The sequence below is a fragment of the Prunus dulcis genome, chromosome 2 (genome assembly GCF_902201215.1).
Source record: "Prunus dulcis chromosome 2, ALMONDv2, whole genome shotgun sequence".
NCBI classification, from domain to species: domain Eukaryota; kingdom Viridiplantae; phylum Streptophyta; class Magnoliopsida; order Rosales; family Rosaceae; genus Prunus; species Prunus dulcis.
The window spans coordinates 21,041,331-21,060,373 of record NC_047651.1 but is presented as its reverse complement, the minus strand read 5'-3'; the positions used below and the strand labels follow the sequence as shown (position 1 = coordinate 21,060,373).

The following is a 19,043-nucleotide window of genomic DNA, read 5'->3' as shown; positions in this document are numbered from 1 at the left end:
GGGTCCAGACTCCAAAATGTACATTTAAATACAACCAAAAGCAAAGATTTTAAGGGTTTGATATGTCAAGACCCCCCACCCCCACTTGGATTGGATTGGATTGGACATGACTTGCCCCAAACCCAACTCCACAAGCTCTTATTCTCCATATCCAAGTTCAACTCTTGAATCACCAAATAACCAAGATATTGACATTACGCAGAGACAAATTCTGTCACAAATCATTTTGAACAGCATAGAATAGCCACAAATTCCATATGTATATGAGCCCACAACCCTGAATCCAGGATGCTTGAGTTTTCTGATTGGTTCAAGGATTGACATGCAGAGCCTCTCTGGCTCTACTATTGGGCCACCCTTGCCTGGCATCCCACCAGCACCAAGAATTGCAACAGCAGCTAAGCAGCTTCAAGCAAACCTCTATTGGAAGTCATTTTAGAGACAACCTTTAGAGAGGACTTTTGGGTGGAGGAATTCCCAGCCCACTAGCCTATGTGCCCTTGTGCTGAACACACGGGAGGCCCTGCCTAATGATGGTGCTCTTGAAAGATAAAACAAAATTTATACTTCTATATCAGGAAACCTTTTCAAAGCTACATAAACAAAAAATCTCGAAACCCCACTATCTTCTCTGGACTCCTCCGTTTGTGATTGAGGAAGCATTAGAGGCCCCCTTAAGGATTAGGTGGGCATCACCCACTTCAGGGAAAAGAAGAAGATTGTAGCCACATTCTCATTCATATTGAACAGTGCTACGAAGCTCGGTGCCCGTACACAGAAAAAATAAAATAAAAAATTAACCAAGAAACTCCTGTGGTTCACCAGCTACATCCAAATTACACCTTTCATTCACTTGTATTCCATATTCGAGCATATAGGTTTGAGAATTTAAAAAGAAGGATTAAATTAACAAATTGATAATCCGTCACTTGTTACATATAAGTTACAGAGAAAAGTATGTGTGGCTTTCTGGAGGTCAGGTACAGAGTTATCATGTTTATAATACACGGGGTTTTCTACGAAACTTGCAATGACGGTGACCCAGCCACCATAAGTATTGGGGTCTATTTGGCTTTTGATGAATCACCAGATCTTAGTTCTCTTTCAAGCTCGTCGAATTCCCAGTCACCAATCTCTTCTGCCGAGTAGTCTTGCCCAACCTTGCCAAACTCCGATTCCAGCTTTGCTAGTTCTGCTTCAGTGTCAAGCATTTGCTCTGCCTTCACTGCACCTGACCCAGGATGCTTATCTGTATCAGCTTTCTGTGCTCCTGTGCTTTCTGTTGGGAGAGTAGATGGACCACTCTGCGGCTTTTCACTAGATGAAGTTTCTGATTTTGGGGTTGGATTCTCCAGTTGTAGATTTGGTCTCTCAATAGCTTCAAATTGCTCCCTTAATTTTTCAATATCATCAAACAGCTCCTTAACCCTAGGGTCATCTTTCCTGGAACAGGCAAGCAAGGTACACATATTCAGGGGTTTTGGTGAATATCTTCAAACATAGTGTACAAAGGAAAAGAGATAATTATACACCCCCCACAAGTTCATACCTGGAAATTTCAGCTCGTGGGCCATAAAACTGCTCCTTGATGTTATCTACTACACTAAAGGTGGTAATAATCTGAAGCAAACCAAAAATATCAATGTTTGCGCTTGTTAGCATATAAATGTTACACTACAACAAAAACAGAATAGAGCACATTATGGGACCAAGAAAGCATTAGACACATACTTGAAGCATCCCTAATTTTTGCAAAAGAAATTTTGGGTCATACATGATATGCAAAAATTAGACTTTGACAAAGAATATATATATCCATCCATCCTGACTCGTTTATTCATTTCTTTGTTTTTTGAAATTCACATGCTAGGAACAATAACCAATACTCTCATTTTGGGAAACTGAGTAGAACATTTAACTATAAAGGTCACTCCTTTTAGATAGCAAGAAAAACCACAATGTGCTGATAAGGAGAGATCTATGATTATATTGAACTAAGTTTTTCACAACATTTTTTTACCTTGGTTTCGTGGTCCAAATATTCCTCCTCAAGATTATTTATTGGATTTAATACTTTAGAATCTTCGCTTTCTGCAGTAGATGCCATCCTTGACCTGTCTCGTCAGGTCAAAAGACATTAAGAACAAAGCAAGTAAAATGAAGGTTCAACCATCGCAGTGCAACAAACAACATTACCCCTCGCTCAAATTCTTTAGGTTCTCTACAAATTTCCCTATACGACTGATAGAAGGCCCCAACTCTTTCTGCATAGAAAATAAAAGGTGTACCTCGATAGTATCAAAAGATTTATAGATAGATAGACAGACAGACAGATAGACAGATATATATATATATATAGAGAGAGAGAGAGAGAGAGAGAGAGAGAGAGAGATTCAATACCTTGTAAGCAGAGAGATGATCAATGGACAAGTTCAAGAAATAGTCCTCATGTTTCTCCAATTCATCGCTTAAAATTGCAGGAAAAAAATAGTTATTTAAACAATAATGTACAGATTTCAAGAAAGAAAACGATCCTACACTTCTCAGTTTAAAGGAACAAAATTGCTGACAAAAGGAGCAATGAGCATTTAGCAATTGCATAGAGTTGAAGAACTTACTTGACCTGCTTCTCCTTCATATCTGTATATGAGAGCTGGAGAACCCAAGTATCTTCAAGAAAATTAACCCAAGTCTTTATAATATCTGCCTCTGCCCTACATGAGGCAATGGATTTCGATAGCTCATCTTCCTGTTAACAAAACAAAAATAAATCTTTAAATGATGCAAAGGACCTAAAGGTGCAATACCATGAAAAAATCCAGAACATCACCAGCTCAGGAAAAGAATAAACAAGAAAATAATCTAAACCTTTGTTTCGCAGTGGGAAACAATCTTATTGTTAGCTTCTTCAAATTGTTCCCTCTCTTCCCTGGTATTGCGAAGGCGGGCATTAGCTGCAGCCAAGGAGATATTAACCTAGAACAGATGACTAGTGTTTAGAAGTCACAATTAATGAAGAGAAAGTTAATTTAATATATAAGAAGAAAAACCAAAGCATATAAACCTTTTTCAGTTGAGCCTCAAGGTCATCTCGTTCTTTTTCAAGCTCTGTAATCTCAGCCGTTATTTCCTGAAAATGGTCATTGAAACAAAACTAAAATTCCCTAATCAAAACTTAGAGCATACGTGTACCAACCAAGCATTGCCTCCCTACCACATCTATAACATGGATTTACAAAGTTCATGAACCAAAAAGAAAGCTTTTACTCGAGGGAGAAAAATGGAAGGGAAATGGTATATGCACTCGAAATTAGCTTCCCACACTCCTCCACGCACTCACATGAGGATGCAAGAAGCTTCTTTTGAGTGCAAATAATATTTCCCAAAAGAATAAAGCAGCTAAAAATCCTGTTCAACATAATGTATGAATAAGCAGAACAGCAAGCATGAAATATCACCAAATATAGGACCTATTTAATAAATCTGAAATTTTAAATGCTGAGTTTTTATTGCTGAAGAAAAGGCTGCTGAATTTTTTAATAAAAAGAATCATATTGATAGTATGCAGATGTTAAGAACAGACATAATTCATCTGGTTGATTAATGGAAATGACCAAAATCTTAAAAAGAGAGTACACAATATTTGCCACTCTGTCTTCTAATTTTTCTTTTTCTTGATTTGGCTTCATAAAGAAAAATGAAATGCCATATTAGTAAAAACATTTTGACATATTTCAAACTTGATAAGAATGCAATTACACACTGAAGACCTCTCTACAGAATTGTGAGTACAAACTTCACGTCGTTACATTTATAGGTAAGTAATGTTGAAGAACAATACCTTCTCTCTTTCACTCACTTCGCTTGCTCTGGCTACACGAACTTTTAGTGCCTCCTCCTTTTGAAGTCTGTCATTCATAAGGAACAAAGAAAGTAATTTTGTTTTCCCTAAACCTGGCATCTAATAACAATAATAGCTCAAGCACAGACTACACGTCATTACTGTTAATCAAATCAATGGTTTTCACCAGAACTACACAGTTACAAAAAGCAAGGCTTGCTGAACCTTTTTATGGATACACCAAGCCAAATCATATAAACTTTCTTTTTAATGTTTTATTAGCTGATAGCTTAACATTTTCCAAGAGTTATTTTTTTTTTTTTAGAAGAACATTTTACAATAGTATTTTTAGATAACAGGAAGTATATTAATAAACACACATATTACAAGAAAAAACAATGTAACAACACGATTTAATACTTAAGAAAAGCAACATAAAACAAATGGTTCCGAAGTTGTTACACCTGTGATCTGAAATACGATTTTCAGCTTTTGCAGAGGAGCTAGCCAGAGATTCTGACAAGACCTTCAATTTATCAACCTGCTTATACAACAAAAATAACGTTGGTAACAGGAGCTTTGTACCTTAAAAGGAAATCAGCATTTTCTGGGTGCACAAGCAACAATCAAAGGATCGAGTTGCACTTAATTCAGAAAATATACAAAGCAGAGATTACCAGCAAATACAAGATAGAAGCAAAAGGGAAAAGAATCAGACTACATAATCAAGTATGATTTTGTCGTCAAACAATGTAACTAAGTAAGAAACGTGTTTTGGGTCGCATCATAAACACTGTCAAATTTTTTACATATAGGTCCCATAAGGCATTGATTTATTGAACAAGACACAAAAAGTAAACCTTTCACCCATTGTGAATCAACAAACAAGCTCCTAGGACTAAACATATATAGTTGCATCCCCATAACTAAATTGGAGGATTCGCAGCATCTAGCATCCCATGTCCATGCTAAATAGACACTTGTCAACATCTTCAGCCAAAAGCTTGACTGTCACAAGGACCGCACGGCACTGTTAAAACCCTCAAATCAAACAGCATGAAAGCCACCAGAGATAAAGGCAAGATGCTGCCAACAAATTTAAACCCGTGCTTTCAGATGCATAACCAATTGATAATGGGCAAACCGAGAAATACATACTTTTTGAGCATGGATCTCAGGAGAATCTCCATTGTTCAACAACTTTTTCTTCAGTAAAAGCCCTTCTAATCTGGAACAAGCTCGAACTTGTGCAAGTGCTTCTTTTAATGCCTACCAGAACTTAGGGCTGTCAGATCCATATTTCCATAATTTTTATACTCATAAAATGTTAAAAGAACTTTCATGCTTATGTAAACAGTAGCCAATTTTACTCATTAAAATTCCATCATAGAGCCATTAGTCTTCTACTTGATGGTATTTGACATCTCTTTGGCACAGTGGAACTTATACCATGAGGCACACCAAAAAATTATAATGACAACCATCCTCACCTCTATTGTTTCCAATTTTGTTTCTTCTGATGCTTTGTCATGACCTTCAGTTGAAGGCTTCAGAGGAGTAGTCGTTGTGTCAAGCTTCTTCCTTAGACTAGAGACTTCTTCATCTATTCTGTAACAAGATGCATTTAAATACATAGGTAAGAAGACATTTTTTGGCCCATGATTGAAGCCTAGCATCATACTTTTACACTTTTTCCTACCAGTATGAATAATTAAATCTCTAAGGTCGCCAGCTACAAAAAATTTATACGAACGAAAGACAAATTTATTTGCATAAGCATATATCTGGCAAGTGCCAGCACTAATCCATATCCAAACAAGAAGGGTAACCCACTTCCTATTCTTCATTAAAAAAAAAAAAGGAGATTAACATCTATAAGATCAGAGTTTATCATGATCAATTATCAACTGGCTTGGTGATAACTCATGTCACATCCAGTGTTTGGGTGTAAATGTGTGTTGTAAATAAAACTAGGTTTTGTAGACATGACACGTTACTCATGAAATTGGTATTAGTTTAATACCTCCCGAGTGCACACACACACATATGCATTGGGAGAGAGAGAGAGAGAGAGAGAGAGAGAGAGAGAGAGAGAGAGTCTGTAATTTTTTGCACACCTTATGACATCAGCATTAATCTTTAACCCCGTAATTGCACCTTGTGCAAATTGGAGCAATTCCTCCCGTTTTACCTGAATACAAAGGAAAAGATGAACCAGTATGAGCCAAAAGAAGAACAAGTCTTGCATGAATTGAATGGAGTACTCAATACTCCCATTTGCTTATGTAAATAAGAATATTAGAGCTATATACTACAACTTTTGTGGATCTCTGGAAAATAATTGTTACATGAAAAATCCCAGAGGGAAAAGAATGATAATGAATTATATCTAATATAAACTTTATGGAAAACATATATCAAAATTTCTCCAGAACTTCACATTTGTTGACATGATCTTTAAGAGCACTTTTTTATGTCCTTACCAGTACTTCATCTTCATAGCTTGAAAAAGCTTTTTCCAGATCTTGTATACTGCTCACTATTGCATTATGAACTTCTTTTCCTCCAGTAAGACACAGCCTGCAGTTTCATATAATATTAAGATTTTTTTAAAAGGTCCTAAATGGCTAACCCAAATAAAGAATACTGGCACTTAATAGCCCACGAGCATGCATTACACACAAGTACAGTCTTGCTTCTCACCTAAACATCTCCATCAGCAGGGCAACCTCTTCATCATTCGGACCTTCAAGAATCTGAAGCATAGAAAAGAGTTAACCTGCGGTTAACTTTCATAATCAGCAATTTCAAATTACATAAGATCATTTACACTCATTCCAGTTTTAGATGTGTTAGGTATTTGATGGTAGCGATAAGTTTCCTCGTCATCCCTTTTCCTTCCTTGATTAAGAAAAATCCACCTGGTTTGATTACAGATGGAAACATTACAGGTTTCAAAAACCAAGTGCATATGTGGCAGTGTCTAAGAAAAACCAAAGGCAGGCAGCGAACAAAATCATCTCCAACTTTGATCATTTTTCCATGAGGGTTTCATTAAGTGCTACACCCTAACTTATGAAACAAGCATTCTCTTCATGTAAAACATCAAGGTCATCCATTTTAACATCACTGGTTTGGTGAGCCAATTCTAAAGCATCATTAGTTTTAAAAAGAAAAATAAAATAAAAACCCATTTGGCATAGTTCATTTCAATGATATTTTCATTTCTCAAAGACATACCATAGACAGTGTTATGCCCTCCAGAGCCTGACTTTGAAGAAACACTTCGCGGAAAGTCATGGGTTCACCTCCAACATCAGAGTCATAGTACAAAACCTATTCACATTATCAAAAAGCATAAGATTCCACTGCAAACTAGACTACAATGAACCCGAAAAAGCTGAAAGAAACGAGGTAAAAATTGAACCAGAGATATTCTTCTTCGAATATCGTTGGCGTCCTCAGAAGCAGTAGGTTGCTCGACTGCGTTGTCTTTTTCTTCCACAGAACCCGGAGAAAGCTTCAGTCTCTCGACCTCTCTGAGCAAAATCACCCACCTTCTCAGTATCTCAAGTCTTTCAGCTCCCCTGCAGGACACAGCTGCTTCTTCCAATCTCTGGATACTCTTCTTAACACTTTTAAAACTACGAGCTCCCTGTAAATCAGATGAAGAGAAAATGTACTTGTAATTTTTTATTTTTTCGGTGTTGAATGAGGAAACTGGTAGAAATTTTGAAATTACCATACGGTCCTGAAAGCGTTTGGCGCCTTCAGCTACGGCTTGGCCGGCGTGTTGGACGACGGAGTCGGCATAGTTCTTGACGGTCCGAGTGAGGTTGTTCTTGTTCCCAGCCTCCACGGCTTTGCTCACAGCCGATCTTATCCACGACATTTTCTCTTGACTTTTTTTTTTTCTCAGCCCAAAATTATTCAGAAATTTTCTAAAACAAAGCTGAAAGTTTCTGGTTTTGGTTTTTTTTGGAGAGAGAGAGAGATCGATGAAGGCTTAGGGTTTGGGTTTGGGGAGTTTGGGGTTTGGGGTTTAGGAGAAATGGGGGAAGGATTGGGGATTGTTTGGGGGAGCCATTTCCAGATGCCACAGAAGAAGAGAGGACGAAACAGTAAGCGTTACGTTGCCACGTTTCTGGATTTAAGCGCCGTCGTTTTGATGCATTTGGGTGCTGTCCTTGGTTTAAATGTACCAGTCCAGACAAACTACCAGTCTACTTCTAGCCTAACACATTATTTCTTTTATTTTCTTTTTTTCTGGAGTTTATTACTTATTTTCTATTTGAGTTTTTTATTTGCAAAGTCAATTGAGTAATTGCCTTTTACGTTGACGTAACGTATCAAAGTCAATGAGTTTAATTGTTTTGATTTGCAAAGTTAAGTGGTTGAAAAGTAGTTACTTTGTATTGACAACAACAAAAAAGAGTAATTACTCGAGTAATACTATTTTTATCATATTTTTATATAAGGCAGATAAAGTAAACATTAACATGAATTAAAAAGTGTCAATAAATTATAAAAGAAAAAAAATATTAAATTAATTTTAATTGATGTGGATGTCTACCTCATTTATCACATAAAATAATATGAGAATGTGATAAGAATAACATTATTCTAAAGCTTTTTATCACAAATGGTCCCTTAGATTTGCAAAATTATCATATTTAGTCCCTAACGTTTTTTTGTGACACCAATGGTCCCTAAGGTTACCCTCCACACATCAAAATGGTCTCTGTTGTTAGCTTCCATCAAATTTTCTGTTATGTAGTTGACGTGGCACGTGTGTAGAGCCCACACATATAATAATATACATCCATATGGCTTTAAATAAAATATATTATATTTTAAATATTTTAAAACTTAAAATCCAAAAAAAAAAAGAAAAAAAGACCTGTATCTTGCTCCGCCGGCGTCTCCTACCCACCCTCGCAGACCCAGTGCCTCTCTCTCCCTCCTTTTCCTCCCTTCTCTTTCTCTCTCTCCCTCATCTTCCTTGATTTTTTCAAGCTAATCTACTATAGCTTGATGTCGTTTATGCATCAGGAAGTTTCTGCGTCTACCATAGCTTGATGAAATAAACGCTTGGGTCTTTTTTTGTTTGACCAAAACCTGCAAATCAATGAATAATTATTTTTGTTGAATTTCTGCACTCGTTTTTACCCATAATCTGTCTCTGCAGCATTGGAACCAAGATCGGGCTTGGCATAGTTGCAGTACACTTGGGTCCTTTTTTGTTTGACCAAAACCTACAAATCAATGAAACCCACAACCAAGGAAGATGAGGGAGAGAGGGAGAGAGGAGGGAGGAAGAGGGGGGAGAGAGAGGCAAAGAGTGGGTCTGCAAGGGTTGGAGGCGCTACCAGAGAGGGAGACGTACAGGGGTTTTTTTTTTTTTTTTTTTTAATTTTAAATTTAAGTTTTAAAATATTTAAAATATAATATATTTTATTTAAAGCCACGTGGATGTATGCTATTGGATGTGTGGGCTCTGCCACATCAGCTACTTAATAGAAAATTTGATGGAAGCTAACGGCAGAGACCATTTTAATGTGTGAAGAATAACCTTAAGAACCATTAGTGTCACAAAAAAACATTAAGGACGAAATGCGATAATTTTGTAAATCTCAGAGTCCATTTGTAATAAAAAGCCTTGTTCTAATTACTCTGCATCCCAAATATGTTTTCGAACATTCATCCTTTGATATTGCTGGTATAAAATAATATTTTATTTTATCGGATATTAAAAAGGTTTATGGAAAGGTCGGGATAAGGTGCAATGGACCTTTCTGAATTTTATTAGCCCATTCTTTTGAAGTTTGATAGACGGCGGCCCACCGCTATCAACTTATGAAGCAAAGTCCAATTCTTTTATTGGGCCGAAAAAGAAAAACATCTTTTATAGTACTGAGAAATAGTAAATGGCCCAAACACGATCTGCCTGCCCAGCCGTAACTCTACATTTACTCAGGACACCCAGAACTATTTCTAAAGCAAAATTACAAATAAACCTCCTCATCCTCTTCATACGTGTTTCTCCTAACATAACTATATGGAGAAGTGAGTCTCCATAAAAGTAATTATATCCATAATCACTTCCAAATGAAAATTTTCTACCAACGCAAACATAAGTGTTTTTTATTGAGAGAAACTATTTTTAACCATTTCATAACCACTCCCAAACAAATCCTAAACTATATTTGAAGTGGACACCAAAGAGGCCTAAGCTAGTTGGTATGAGTTGTGGTGACTTGCCCTCTTGAATGACCGGTAAAACTTCCCTCCACGTGCACATCTACACTCCCTGACCTTCCTACTTAACCACCCAACCTTGTCCTAACGACACCAAACTCTCTACAAAAACCCCCTCTGAAGAACTCCTTCAATCCTTCACTGGCCCCCCACCCTCCCAATTTAAACGCACCGTTTCGTACAACAAATCCATCTCCGTCGCCACACAAAAGCTTAACAAAGACTACCCAATATGGCTGCACTACCAAATCTCACCGGACTTCAGATCGAGGCGACGTCGTTTCCACCGTCAGTCAAACCCCCCGGCTCCGCCAACACTCTGTACCTCGGCGGCGCAGGTTCGTAAAACTTCGCACTACCGGCGCACGGCAATGGTCGTCCGTACTTAATTTGCCCAGCTAAATTGTTTGTTGGTTTTGGTTTTGATTGGCTGTCCTGTGTGTTTGCTAATGTGCGCAGGGTTTAGGGGGCTGGAGATTCAGGGGAACTTCGTGAAGTTCACAGCGATTGGCGTGTACTTGGAGGATAAGGCCGTGCCTCTGCTTGCCGTTAAGTGGAAGGGCAAGACCGCCCAGGAGCTGACGGAGTCCGTTGAGTTCTTCAGAGAGATCGTTACAGGTAACGGACTTCTTAAAACACGTGCTTAAAGCTTTGACTAGTCAGAATTTCATAATGTCTTAGCCTTTATTTTATAATTATTCTTTTCTAAAACCATTCAGAATTTCATAAAATTAGTTAGGGTTAATATGTTGTCTTCTGGATATGATGTGTTACTCTGTATGAAAAACAAAACAAAAACAAAACTTGAGGCACAAGTTATAATCTTGATTATCCTTTCATAGGTCCATTTGAGAAATTCACACAGGTGACAACGATACTGCCACTAACCGGCCAGCAATACTCGGAGAAGGTTTCGGAGAATTGCGTTGCGATTTGGAAATCAATCGGAATTTACACTGATGCAGAAGCCAAGGCCATTGAGAAGTTCCTTGAGGTCTTCAAGGATCAAAACTTCCCACCTGGCGCCTCTATCCTTTTCACACAATCTCCCAATGGATCATTAACGGTTAGTACTACTAAACTTTAGTGTGTGTTTTTTTTTTTTTGAAGGGTTGAGTTTGTATTTTGCATCTGAGTTTTGACATCTTTGTTTGATCACTTTCATTGCTACAGATAAGCTTCTCCAAAGATGCATCCGTACCAGAAGCTGGGAACGTGGTGATCGAAAACAAACTGCTTTCGGAGGCAGTTCTAGAGTCGATCATCGGAAAGCACGGCGTTTCTCCTGGAGCAAGGCAGAGTGTAGCTGCGAGGTTATCTGAATTGTTGAAGTAGAGTTGTCAAAATGAGGCAGGAAATGGGAAATTGGAAACCCAGTTATACAAGAGAAATGGTTAATGTTGGATGGAAACTGAGAGAGGAGAAATAAAAGTTTCTGAGTGATGTTCTTCTGTATTTTGTGATTTATCTACATATAATCTATGAAGCTACGAAAGTGCTCTGTCTTGTTTAACTTTTAAGAAAATGGTCATTATGTATGAGAAGTAACAGTGTTGTTTTGTCGTGCTTAATTTTAAAATGGCTGAAGTTTACAATGATGGCTCCGGTGTTTCTTAACGAAATGGGAGATAACTTCAAGAAGTTGTACCAATGCTACATTAATCAAATTAAATCTAACCTCACGAACAAATCACCCCTCAGTTTCTTCTCTCCGAAATTCAATCTCAATTTTCAAACCCAATACGATCTCTATGGATAAAAATTTCTGGGTACCAGTGCTTGTCCTGGTATTTCATTTGTTCACCGCTTCTTCTCAAAGTAAATAACGTATAATCTGTTTGATATTCGACATGTTATGTTGTTAAATTCTTGATCTTTTTCTTATGACTTTCCACCTTTTTTTCAGTCACAATAGAATGGTTGAACATTGACTGCGGTAACAATGCTCTACGTGTGGATAAAAACTTGCTCCGATGGGTCACAGACAATGACTACACGCAAGCAGGCATCAACAAGCAAGTTCCACAAAAGCAAAAACTTGAAGAGATGAACACCCTCCGATCCTTCCCTAACAAGGCACAACAAAACTGCTATGCTTTACCTTTCAGTGAGGAAACCCAGCGGGTCTTGGCAGGGACGGATCCAGGAATTGTCCCTCCGGGGGTCAACTTTTAAAAAGTTAAAAAAATTCTATACAAAATATACCTATAAATGTTTTTATTATTAAGAAATCCTTTATTCAAACTAAAGGTAACTAACCAAAATTAAACCTCCTTGGAGAAAAATAAAATAAAAAACCTCAACAACTAATCAAGAAAAACATCAATATTCATCCCATAAAAATAAAACGATAAATTATCATTCATATATAATTCATTGAGAAAACAATTGAGAAAACACATATTAAATCAAGTAACTTCCCCAGATGAGTCTTTCACATGTGGGTTCACAAACTCTAAAAGCAGAACAGTTGTTTGGATGGCTAACAGAGACAAAACTGTCAATAGCCTTGGCGCCAGAGTTTCGCTTCGAAAAGATGGCTCATTGGTCTTGAGACCGATGTGGATGGCGCAACTGTCTGGCAAACCAGCACCAACTCCAGTAGCCTTGATGTTGAGAGAGCAGAGCTTTTGAATTCTGGCAACCTTTTTCTGAAAGATGCACATGGTAAAATTCGATGGCAAAGCTTCGATTTTCCCAATGATACTGTTCTCCCAAACCACCCTTTGCAAAGAGCAAGAAGCTGATATCCACTTTAGGAAGAGGGACTTTTGGACGAAAAAAAGGAAGCGCTCTGCGTGCACTCCTTCTTGCTGCGCTGAAGTTGAAGTTGCTGCAACCCTTTGAGGCATTTCCTCGAACATATGGCGGGCATGAATTGCCCCGCCATCCAGCCATTGCAGGGGTCAATTTTTCTTCCTCTAGTGGCGGATTCTGGAGTTGCAGGGGTCAATTGACCACCCTTGCTCCTCTGTGGATCCGTCCCTGGGTCTTGGTCAGGGCAGGCTTCTACTACGGCAACTACGATGGTCTTTCGAAGCCTCCTTCGTTTGATATTCATATTAACGGTAGAAATTGGTCAACGGTCAACACATCAACGGTGGTGGAAGGGCCAATATACCATGAAGCCATGTATGTGAATCAAGGGGCAGGATCTCTTAATGTGTGTATTGTGCAGGATGAGAGTGGAGTGGTTCCCTTTATATCTTCAATAGAAGCTGTTCCAATTTCGGTTACATTGTACCCTGAGATGGAGACCAACTATGCTTATAATCTAGTATCTAGGATTAACTATGGTGGTGGAGAAGTAAGGTACATTTCTCTAATTATTCGATCACTATTTAACATATGTACAGTCGTCCACCCTTACGTGAATAGATGTTACAATTAATACACCAACGACTAATAATCACTCACACGTTGTCTATTTTATTGGATTATGATATCATTTTCGCTTAAACAAAAAAGCATTATTAGGACCCGACATTTTTTTGTTGCCATTTTTGATTGCAAGATATGTTAGATTTTGATCGAGAATGTACAAAAATTGCTGAATGTAGGTTCCCAGGGATATTGGGTGAGGAATACAACCGAGTATGGACAGGTGGAACAATCCCACCAAACTGCACCGAAGTCACTACCTTACCAGATCCCTTATCTTTTCCAGAAAACGACCCTCCCATTTCTGTGTTGACCGACTCCATTGAATCAATGAACCTTGCTGATCCAATCACCTTGTCCATTGATCTCCCACAGACGACCCCACAATTAGCCTACCTTGTGCTCTATTTCACCGAAACGGTAACCCTCCCCAAACCAAACGACAGCAGGATAATTCAGATCTACATCAACGGCCAGATGAAGTCCACGGTGACATCTGAGTACAACAAATGTAAGGTGATCACCGTATACCCTGTGACAATTGTGGGACCTACGATCAATGTGACATTGGCCTCAGCTAATGGGTCAACCCTACCTCCTATAATCAGCGCTATGGAAGTGTTCACAAGAATAGAGGCCAACAAGGGTGATAAGAGTTCTTCTCCTCCCTCTTCCACTCCCTCTCATGGCACACAAGGACACTTCTTTTATGCATACATTAATTCCATTTCTTGTATTTGCTTGCTTCTTCTATTCATAGCCTGACAATGTTGAATTAATGTCCACAAGGGACCATATCTTTATTTTTCCTTTTTGGTTTTGACGTAATAAAATTGTGATTGTATTATTTTGGTAATTAAAAGAGTTGTCATTGTCTTCTATATGCACAGTGGAGTCAAAATAAGGATGCAATTTGTCTTTTCCTGCTTAAAGAAAGTAGATGTTTATAATAATCATTCACACATGTGTAAACAACTATCAGTCCTTGATTGATATGAATTTTATAATGAATATTTTATTAATCTATGACTAAGAATCACCGTCGGATCAATGCGTGGCAATTAACGAAGCTACTTCACATATACATGTCATTGTTTACCAAAGTAATAGCCAAGGTACAAAACTTGATACACCTACAACTTGCCAAAACTTGGTCAATGGCGTAGGTTCGTTATGGAGCTAGGTTTTTATTGACGTTGGTTAGAGTTTAGTAGACGGAGGGGTCCATGTAAAAGTTTGAGATTTTGTCCTTTGGGGTTCTAGAGACATACCTCATTGAATTTGTTTTTTGAGATTATGAGAGATTGAAAAACAAAGAGTTATGCTCAGAACAACTGTGTACGTATACGTAAATGAATATCGTAAAACCGGGCACCGAACTCAGAATCCCACCAAAATCTTGTATCGTACAACTCCCTCCCCCACACTAATAAAGTGGTTGTGGAAAACGCGTAATGAAGCACACAGCTGACAACGACTATGACTGTATCAATGTTCTTTTTTGAACAAACCCGGCACTAAATATTCCCCCTCAGAACCATCACACGAACCCTCATCTCATCTCTCTCTCTCTCTCTCTCTCTCTCTCTCTCTCTCTCTCTCTCTCGTGGGACCTAACGTATATTCCAATCCCAGAAGGTGAACCACCCAAAATAGCTGTCATCAGCTTTGCTCCATTATGTTGTCTGTTCAAACATTATTTACTTCTTTATCTCTCCATCCACTATGTTCTCTACTTCAAACTTGTGATTTTGCTAGCAGTTCTATGAATTTGTCAAACAATACGTACAGAAAATAATATACAAGGGCTGGGTTTGTTGCAGTCAATGTGGTCTTGCCACGTTTATTTCTATCCACATTGCGTTCATGTTCTCATTTATTTGGTCCAGCAAGTTGAGGAACTCATGTCAGTGAGACACTGAGCATTTCGTAGTTGATTTTCACACTTGGGTTTTTAATCAGATTCAAGAACCTTCATGTGCTTCTCCAGTATTGATGTGTTCAGGTGATTTCGAGCTGACCCTTTTGGTTATTTGCTTAATTTATTGGTTATCTTTGTTGGGTTCTTCTTGTATTGGCGTTGTGAGGAAAGAGATTGATTTTGTGCAATTCCATATTATAATCTGAGCCTTGTCCCTTCTGAAAGCTGTTTCCTTTTGTAATCTGAGTTTTGCTTGCATGTAGCAACTTGCTTTTCATGATCACCCACTATCAATTACAAGTTGCAACTTTCTAATTTGTGATCTAAGCTTTGCCCATTTGAGTCTTGTTTATAAGCCTCAGCTTTGCCTCAAGATCCCATCTCTCTTATCTTCAATCCTGGTTATGATGGCTGGTGGGACTATTAGATTGCTTATAGGGGTTTCTTCAATTTTGTATCTGATATGTGGTTCCTTGGGATTTAATCCAGTGGATAAGCATCTGATAATCTGTGGATCAAAAACCAATGTAAAAGTTGGTGATCGTGTATTTGTATCTGATGAGTCTGATTCCAGTATCCTCTCAACCCCACAAAAAATCTCCGGCAATTCAAGTTCCATATCTTCCTCCTTAGATTCAGTTCTGTACCGAAGTGCAAGAATATTTAGTGGAACCTCCGTTTACACATTTCCAATAAGAAAACAAGGGCGTCATTGGGTTCGCCTCTATTTCTGTCCTTTTGTTCATGAGGGTTACAATTTGAGCACAGCAAAGTTCTCTGTTTCTGCTCAAACTTTCACCCTTCTCAAGGAGTTCAAAATAGAGAGCGGTTACCGCATGAGAGAATACTCTTTGAACATAACTTCGGACAGTCTAGTTCTCACCTTTACTCCTGCCACCAATTCATTTGCTTTTATAAATGCCTTAGAAGTTGTTTCGCTCCCGGACGAGCTCATTCCAGAGGATGCCATAACCATTGGTTCAAAGGAAAATCACCAAAATTTGAGGAAGCGAGCATTAGAGACAGTTGAGAGGGTGAATATGGGTAATGAAAGAGTGTCTCCCCAAAATGATACCTTGTGGAGACTTTGGGTTTCTGATGATCCTTATTTGACGCACAATGGTTTTCCTACATTTGTTTCAAAAAAGGAAGCTGTCAAGTACACGACCTGGCCAACGGAGGATATCGCCCCTCCTTCGGTCTATGGCACCGCGACTAAGTTGAACTCGTCGAGAGATCTTAGTCTGAATGCCAATCTGACATGGCATTTTGAAGTTGATCCTGGTTTTGAGTATCTGGTTCGGTTTCACTTCTGTGACATAGTCAGTGAATCTGCTCCACCTGACATAGTCAGTGAATCTGCTCCAACTCCCATCCTCAGAGTTTTTATCAATTCTCTGTTTGTTTCTAATAGTCTTGATCTTAGAAATCTGACAAAAAATATCTTAGGCACCCCATATTTTATGGATGCCATTATGAGGGTAAGTGATAGCAAGAAGCTAACCGTAAGTGTTGGCCCTAATAATCCAGACGCACCTGACTCAGTTGTCTTTCTCAATGGGCTGGAGATCATGAAAATAAGCAATTCTAGGAGCAGCTTGGACTTTTCTTTGAATAAAAGCTCTAAGATGAAAGTTGGTGTTATAGTGGGTTTGGCTGTTGGACTATTCATTGCTATTGTGCTGGCTGCAGTTTTCTTCCTGCTGTGCAGAAGAAGACTAACACATGCCATCCATTCAAGGACAGATGATGTTATGGTGAATGGAATGGAAAGTAAAGACACTGATAGCACAGCGATGTTTTCTGTCTCAAAAATTGGGTATCGCTTTCCTTTCGTGGCAATTCAAGAGGCTACTGATAATTTCAGTGAGAACCTAATTGTTGGGGCTGGTGGTTTTGGGAAAGTTTACAAAGGAGTTTTAAGGGACAACACAAAAGTGGCAGTTAAGAGAGGAGCTTCTCATTCAAGGCAGGGTCGTGCAGAATTTCGGACAGAAATTGAAATGTTGTCTCAGTTCCGCCACCGCCATTTGGTAGCATTAATTGGATACTGTGATGAGAAAAATGAGATGATCGTTATTTATGAGTACATGGAAAATGGGAGCCTGAAGAACTATCTGTATGGCTCAGATTTTCCAAGCTTAAGTTGGAGGCAAAGGCTTGGAATATGTGTTGGAGCTGCCAAGGGACTTCACTATCTTCACACTGGCTCTACAAAGGCAATTATTCACAGGGATGTTAAGTCTGCCAATATACTACTGGATGAGAATTTTATGGCCAAGGTTGCTGATTTTGGGCTGTCAAAAACTGGTCCTGAGATTGATCAAACGCATGTCAGCACCGCGGTCAAAGGCAGCTTTGGGTATCTTGATCCAGAGTACTTAACAAGGCAACAGCTGACGGAGAAGTCAGATGTGTACTCATTTGGAGTGGTGATGTATGAAGTCCTTTGTGGAAGACCTGTTATTGATCCATCTCTCCCAAAGGAAAAGGTGAACTTAGTTGAATGGGCACTGAAGTGGCAGAAAGATGGGAGATTGGAGGAAATTGTAGACCCCCTTCTTGCAGGTCAAGTAAAGCCGGATTCATTGAAGAAGTTTGGAGAGATAGCTGCAAAATGCTTGGCACAACACAGCGTTGATCGACCTACGGTGGGAGATGTGTTGTGGAACTTAGAATATGTGCTTCAGCTCGAAGGAAACGATGGACGATCAGATCACAATCGCAGGCCATCTATGCAAGCTGATCACGCCAACCACCTGGAGAGCAGTGTATCTAATGCAGAATTTAGCATGGGAAGTGCAGGGGACCTTGCTGGTGTCTCAATGAGCAAGGTCTTTTTCCAGATGGTGAAGGAGGAAATGAGGTAGATTGCTCTGAATCTAAAGAAACTATGTTTTTGGTCTTTTTTTTATTATGTAACATTGTGCCTGCAAGTGTCGAAGATTTTTGAGTAATGTAACAGATCATATGAGATTCAAGTCCGTTTTCAACTTCAGTCTGTAAACATGCACAATTTATATGTTTGTAATTTGCTAAATCATGAGAATAACAGGTGAACAATACCCCCTTATGGTTGCGGGTTTTGAAATGTATCTTTTGATCTTGGGCTTTTGTTGACATGGATGATTTCACTGGATCACAAGCTTTTCTCGCAACAAACTTCTTTCTCTTTTTTCTTTTTTCTTTTTTGGTCTGAATCCCTCAAAACAAACTTCATGATATGGGTTTTGGTGCATACATATGACAACTTGGTTGGGTTGTCACGGTATGCATGTATGAGAGCCCAACTGGTTAAGATGTGACAAAGCTTGTGTTGGGGAAATTGTACAAAACTTTTCTATTTATTCACCCTAATGTCATGCTTACTAATTTGTAATCGGCTTATAAGGAATTGAATTGAGGAGTAGTTGGAATCCGGATTCCCATTACCTTCCGTTTGGACGAAGGAATTGAAAATTACATAAAATTCTAAAATAACGGAATTTGTATTGTACTATAGAAATTGTGAAATGACGCCTATTTTGGTGGAAATTAAAATCAGGAATTTGATACCCTAATTTCCACGATTTTTTCCGCGCTCCATTTAATAAATTCCGTGCTTAAGTTGCCAAACAAGGGAATTGTCAATTTCTCCTCTCA

At 38.6% G+C, this 19,043-nt stretch overlaps 4 protein-coding genes across 4 annotated transcripts; 3 read left to right on the top strand and 1 right to left on the bottom strand.

Annotated features, from left to right (window-relative positions):
* Positions 1-817: 817 nt before the first annotated feature.
* Positions 818-8,033, bottom strand: LOC117617626 (rootletin). Its single transcript, XM_034347080.1, has 18 exons — positions 7,584-8,033; positions 7,269-7,496; positions 7,082-7,177; positions 6,545-6,597; positions 6,325-6,421; positions 5,959-6,032; positions 5,332-5,449; positions 5,000-5,110; positions 4,306-4,382; positions 3,842-3,908; positions 3,065-3,130; positions 2,869-2,976; positions 2,619-2,749; positions 2,401-2,467; positions 2,197-2,264; positions 2,021-2,114; positions 1,550-1,620; positions 818-1,443 (listed from the first exon to the last, which is right to left on the bottom strand). The coding sequence occupies exons 1-18, from the start codon at positions 7,731-7,733 to the stop codon at positions 1,065-1,067; spliced, it is 2,055 nt and encodes a 684-aa protein (XP_034202971.1). The 5' UTR covers positions 7,734-8,033; the 3' UTR covers positions 818-1,064.
* Positions 8,034-10,147: 2,114 nt separating this feature from the next.
* Positions 10,148-11,670, top strand: LOC117617637 (chalcone--flavonone isomerase). Its single transcript, XM_034347094.1, has 4 exons — positions 10,148-10,437; positions 10,559-10,717; positions 10,942-11,165; positions 11,273-11,670. Exons 1-4 carry the CDS (start codon positions 10,332-10,334, stop codon positions 11,432-11,434), a joined length of 651 nt encoding a protein of 216 aa, XP_034202985.1. The 5' UTR covers positions 10,148-10,331; the 3' UTR covers positions 11,435-11,670.
* Positions 11,671-11,764: 94 nt separating this feature from the next.
* On the top strand, positions 11,765-14,260 carry LOC117617633 (probable LRR receptor-like serine/threonine-protein kinase MEE39). Its single transcript, XM_034347087.1, has 4 exons — positions 11,765-11,917; positions 12,006-12,223; positions 13,089-13,411; positions 13,660-14,260. The coding sequence occupies exons 1-4, from the start codon at positions 11,851-11,853 to the stop codon at positions 14,243-14,245; spliced, it is 1,194 nt and encodes a 397-aa protein (XP_034202978.1). The 5' UTR covers positions 11,765-11,850; the 3' UTR covers positions 14,246-14,260.
* An 811-nt stretch (positions 14,261-15,071) lies between these two features.
* On the top strand, positions 15,072-18,516 carry LOC117617625 (probable receptor-like protein kinase At2g39360). The gene has a single exon (XM_034347079.1). The coding sequence runs from the start codon at positions 15,806-15,808 to the stop codon at positions 18,269-18,271; it is 2,466 nt and encodes an 821-aa protein (XP_034202970.1). The 5' UTR covers positions 15,072-15,805; the 3' UTR covers positions 18,272-18,516.
* The last annotated feature ends 527 nt before the right edge of the window (positions 18,517-19,043 follow it).

Excerpts from the sequence above, each read along its gene's own strand:
- LOC117617626 (XM_034347080.1), bottom strand. The coding sequence starts at position 7,733 with ATGTCGTGGATAAGATCGGCTGTGAGCAAAGCCGTGGAGGCTGGGAAC. Across the intron at positions 6,598-7,081 it reads AGGGCATAACACTGTCTATG|ATTCTTGAAGGTCCGAATGA; the intron begins GTATGTCTTTGA and ends TCTATGCTTCAG. Across the intron at positions 2,977-3,064 it reads TTGAGGCTCAACTGAAAAAG|GTTAATATCTCCTTGGCTGC; the intron begins GTTTATATGCTT and ends CATCTGTTCTAG.
- LOC117617637 (XM_034347094.1), top strand. The coding sequence starts at position 10,332 with ATGGCTGCACTACCAAATCTCACCGGACTTCAGATCGAGGCGACGTCG. Across the intron at positions 10,718-10,941 it reads CTTCAGAGAGATCGTTACAG|GTCCATTTGAGAAATTCACA; the intron begins GTAACGGACTTC and ends ATCCTTTCATAG. Across the intron at positions 11,166-11,272 it reads CTCCCAATGGATCATTAACG|ATAAGCTTCTCCAAAGATGC; the intron begins GTTAGTACTACT and ends TCATTGCTACAG.
- LOC117617633 (XM_034347087.1), top strand. The coding sequence starts at position 11,851 with ATGGATAAAAATTTCTGGGTACCAGTGCTTGTCCTGGTATTTCATTTG. Across the intron at positions 11,918-12,005 it reads GTTCACCGCTTCTTCTCAAA|TCACAATAGAATGGTTGAAC; the intron begins GTAAATAACGTA and ends CCTTTTTTTCAG. Across the intron at positions 12,224-13,088 it reads TCAGTGAGGAAACCCAGCGG|GTCTTGGTCAGGGCAGGCTT; the intron begins GTCTTGGCAGGG and ends ATCCGTCCCTGG.
- LOC117617625 (XM_034347079.1), top strand. The coding sequence starts at position 15,806 with ATGATGGCTGGTGGGACTATTAGATTGCTTATAGGGGTTTCTTCAATT.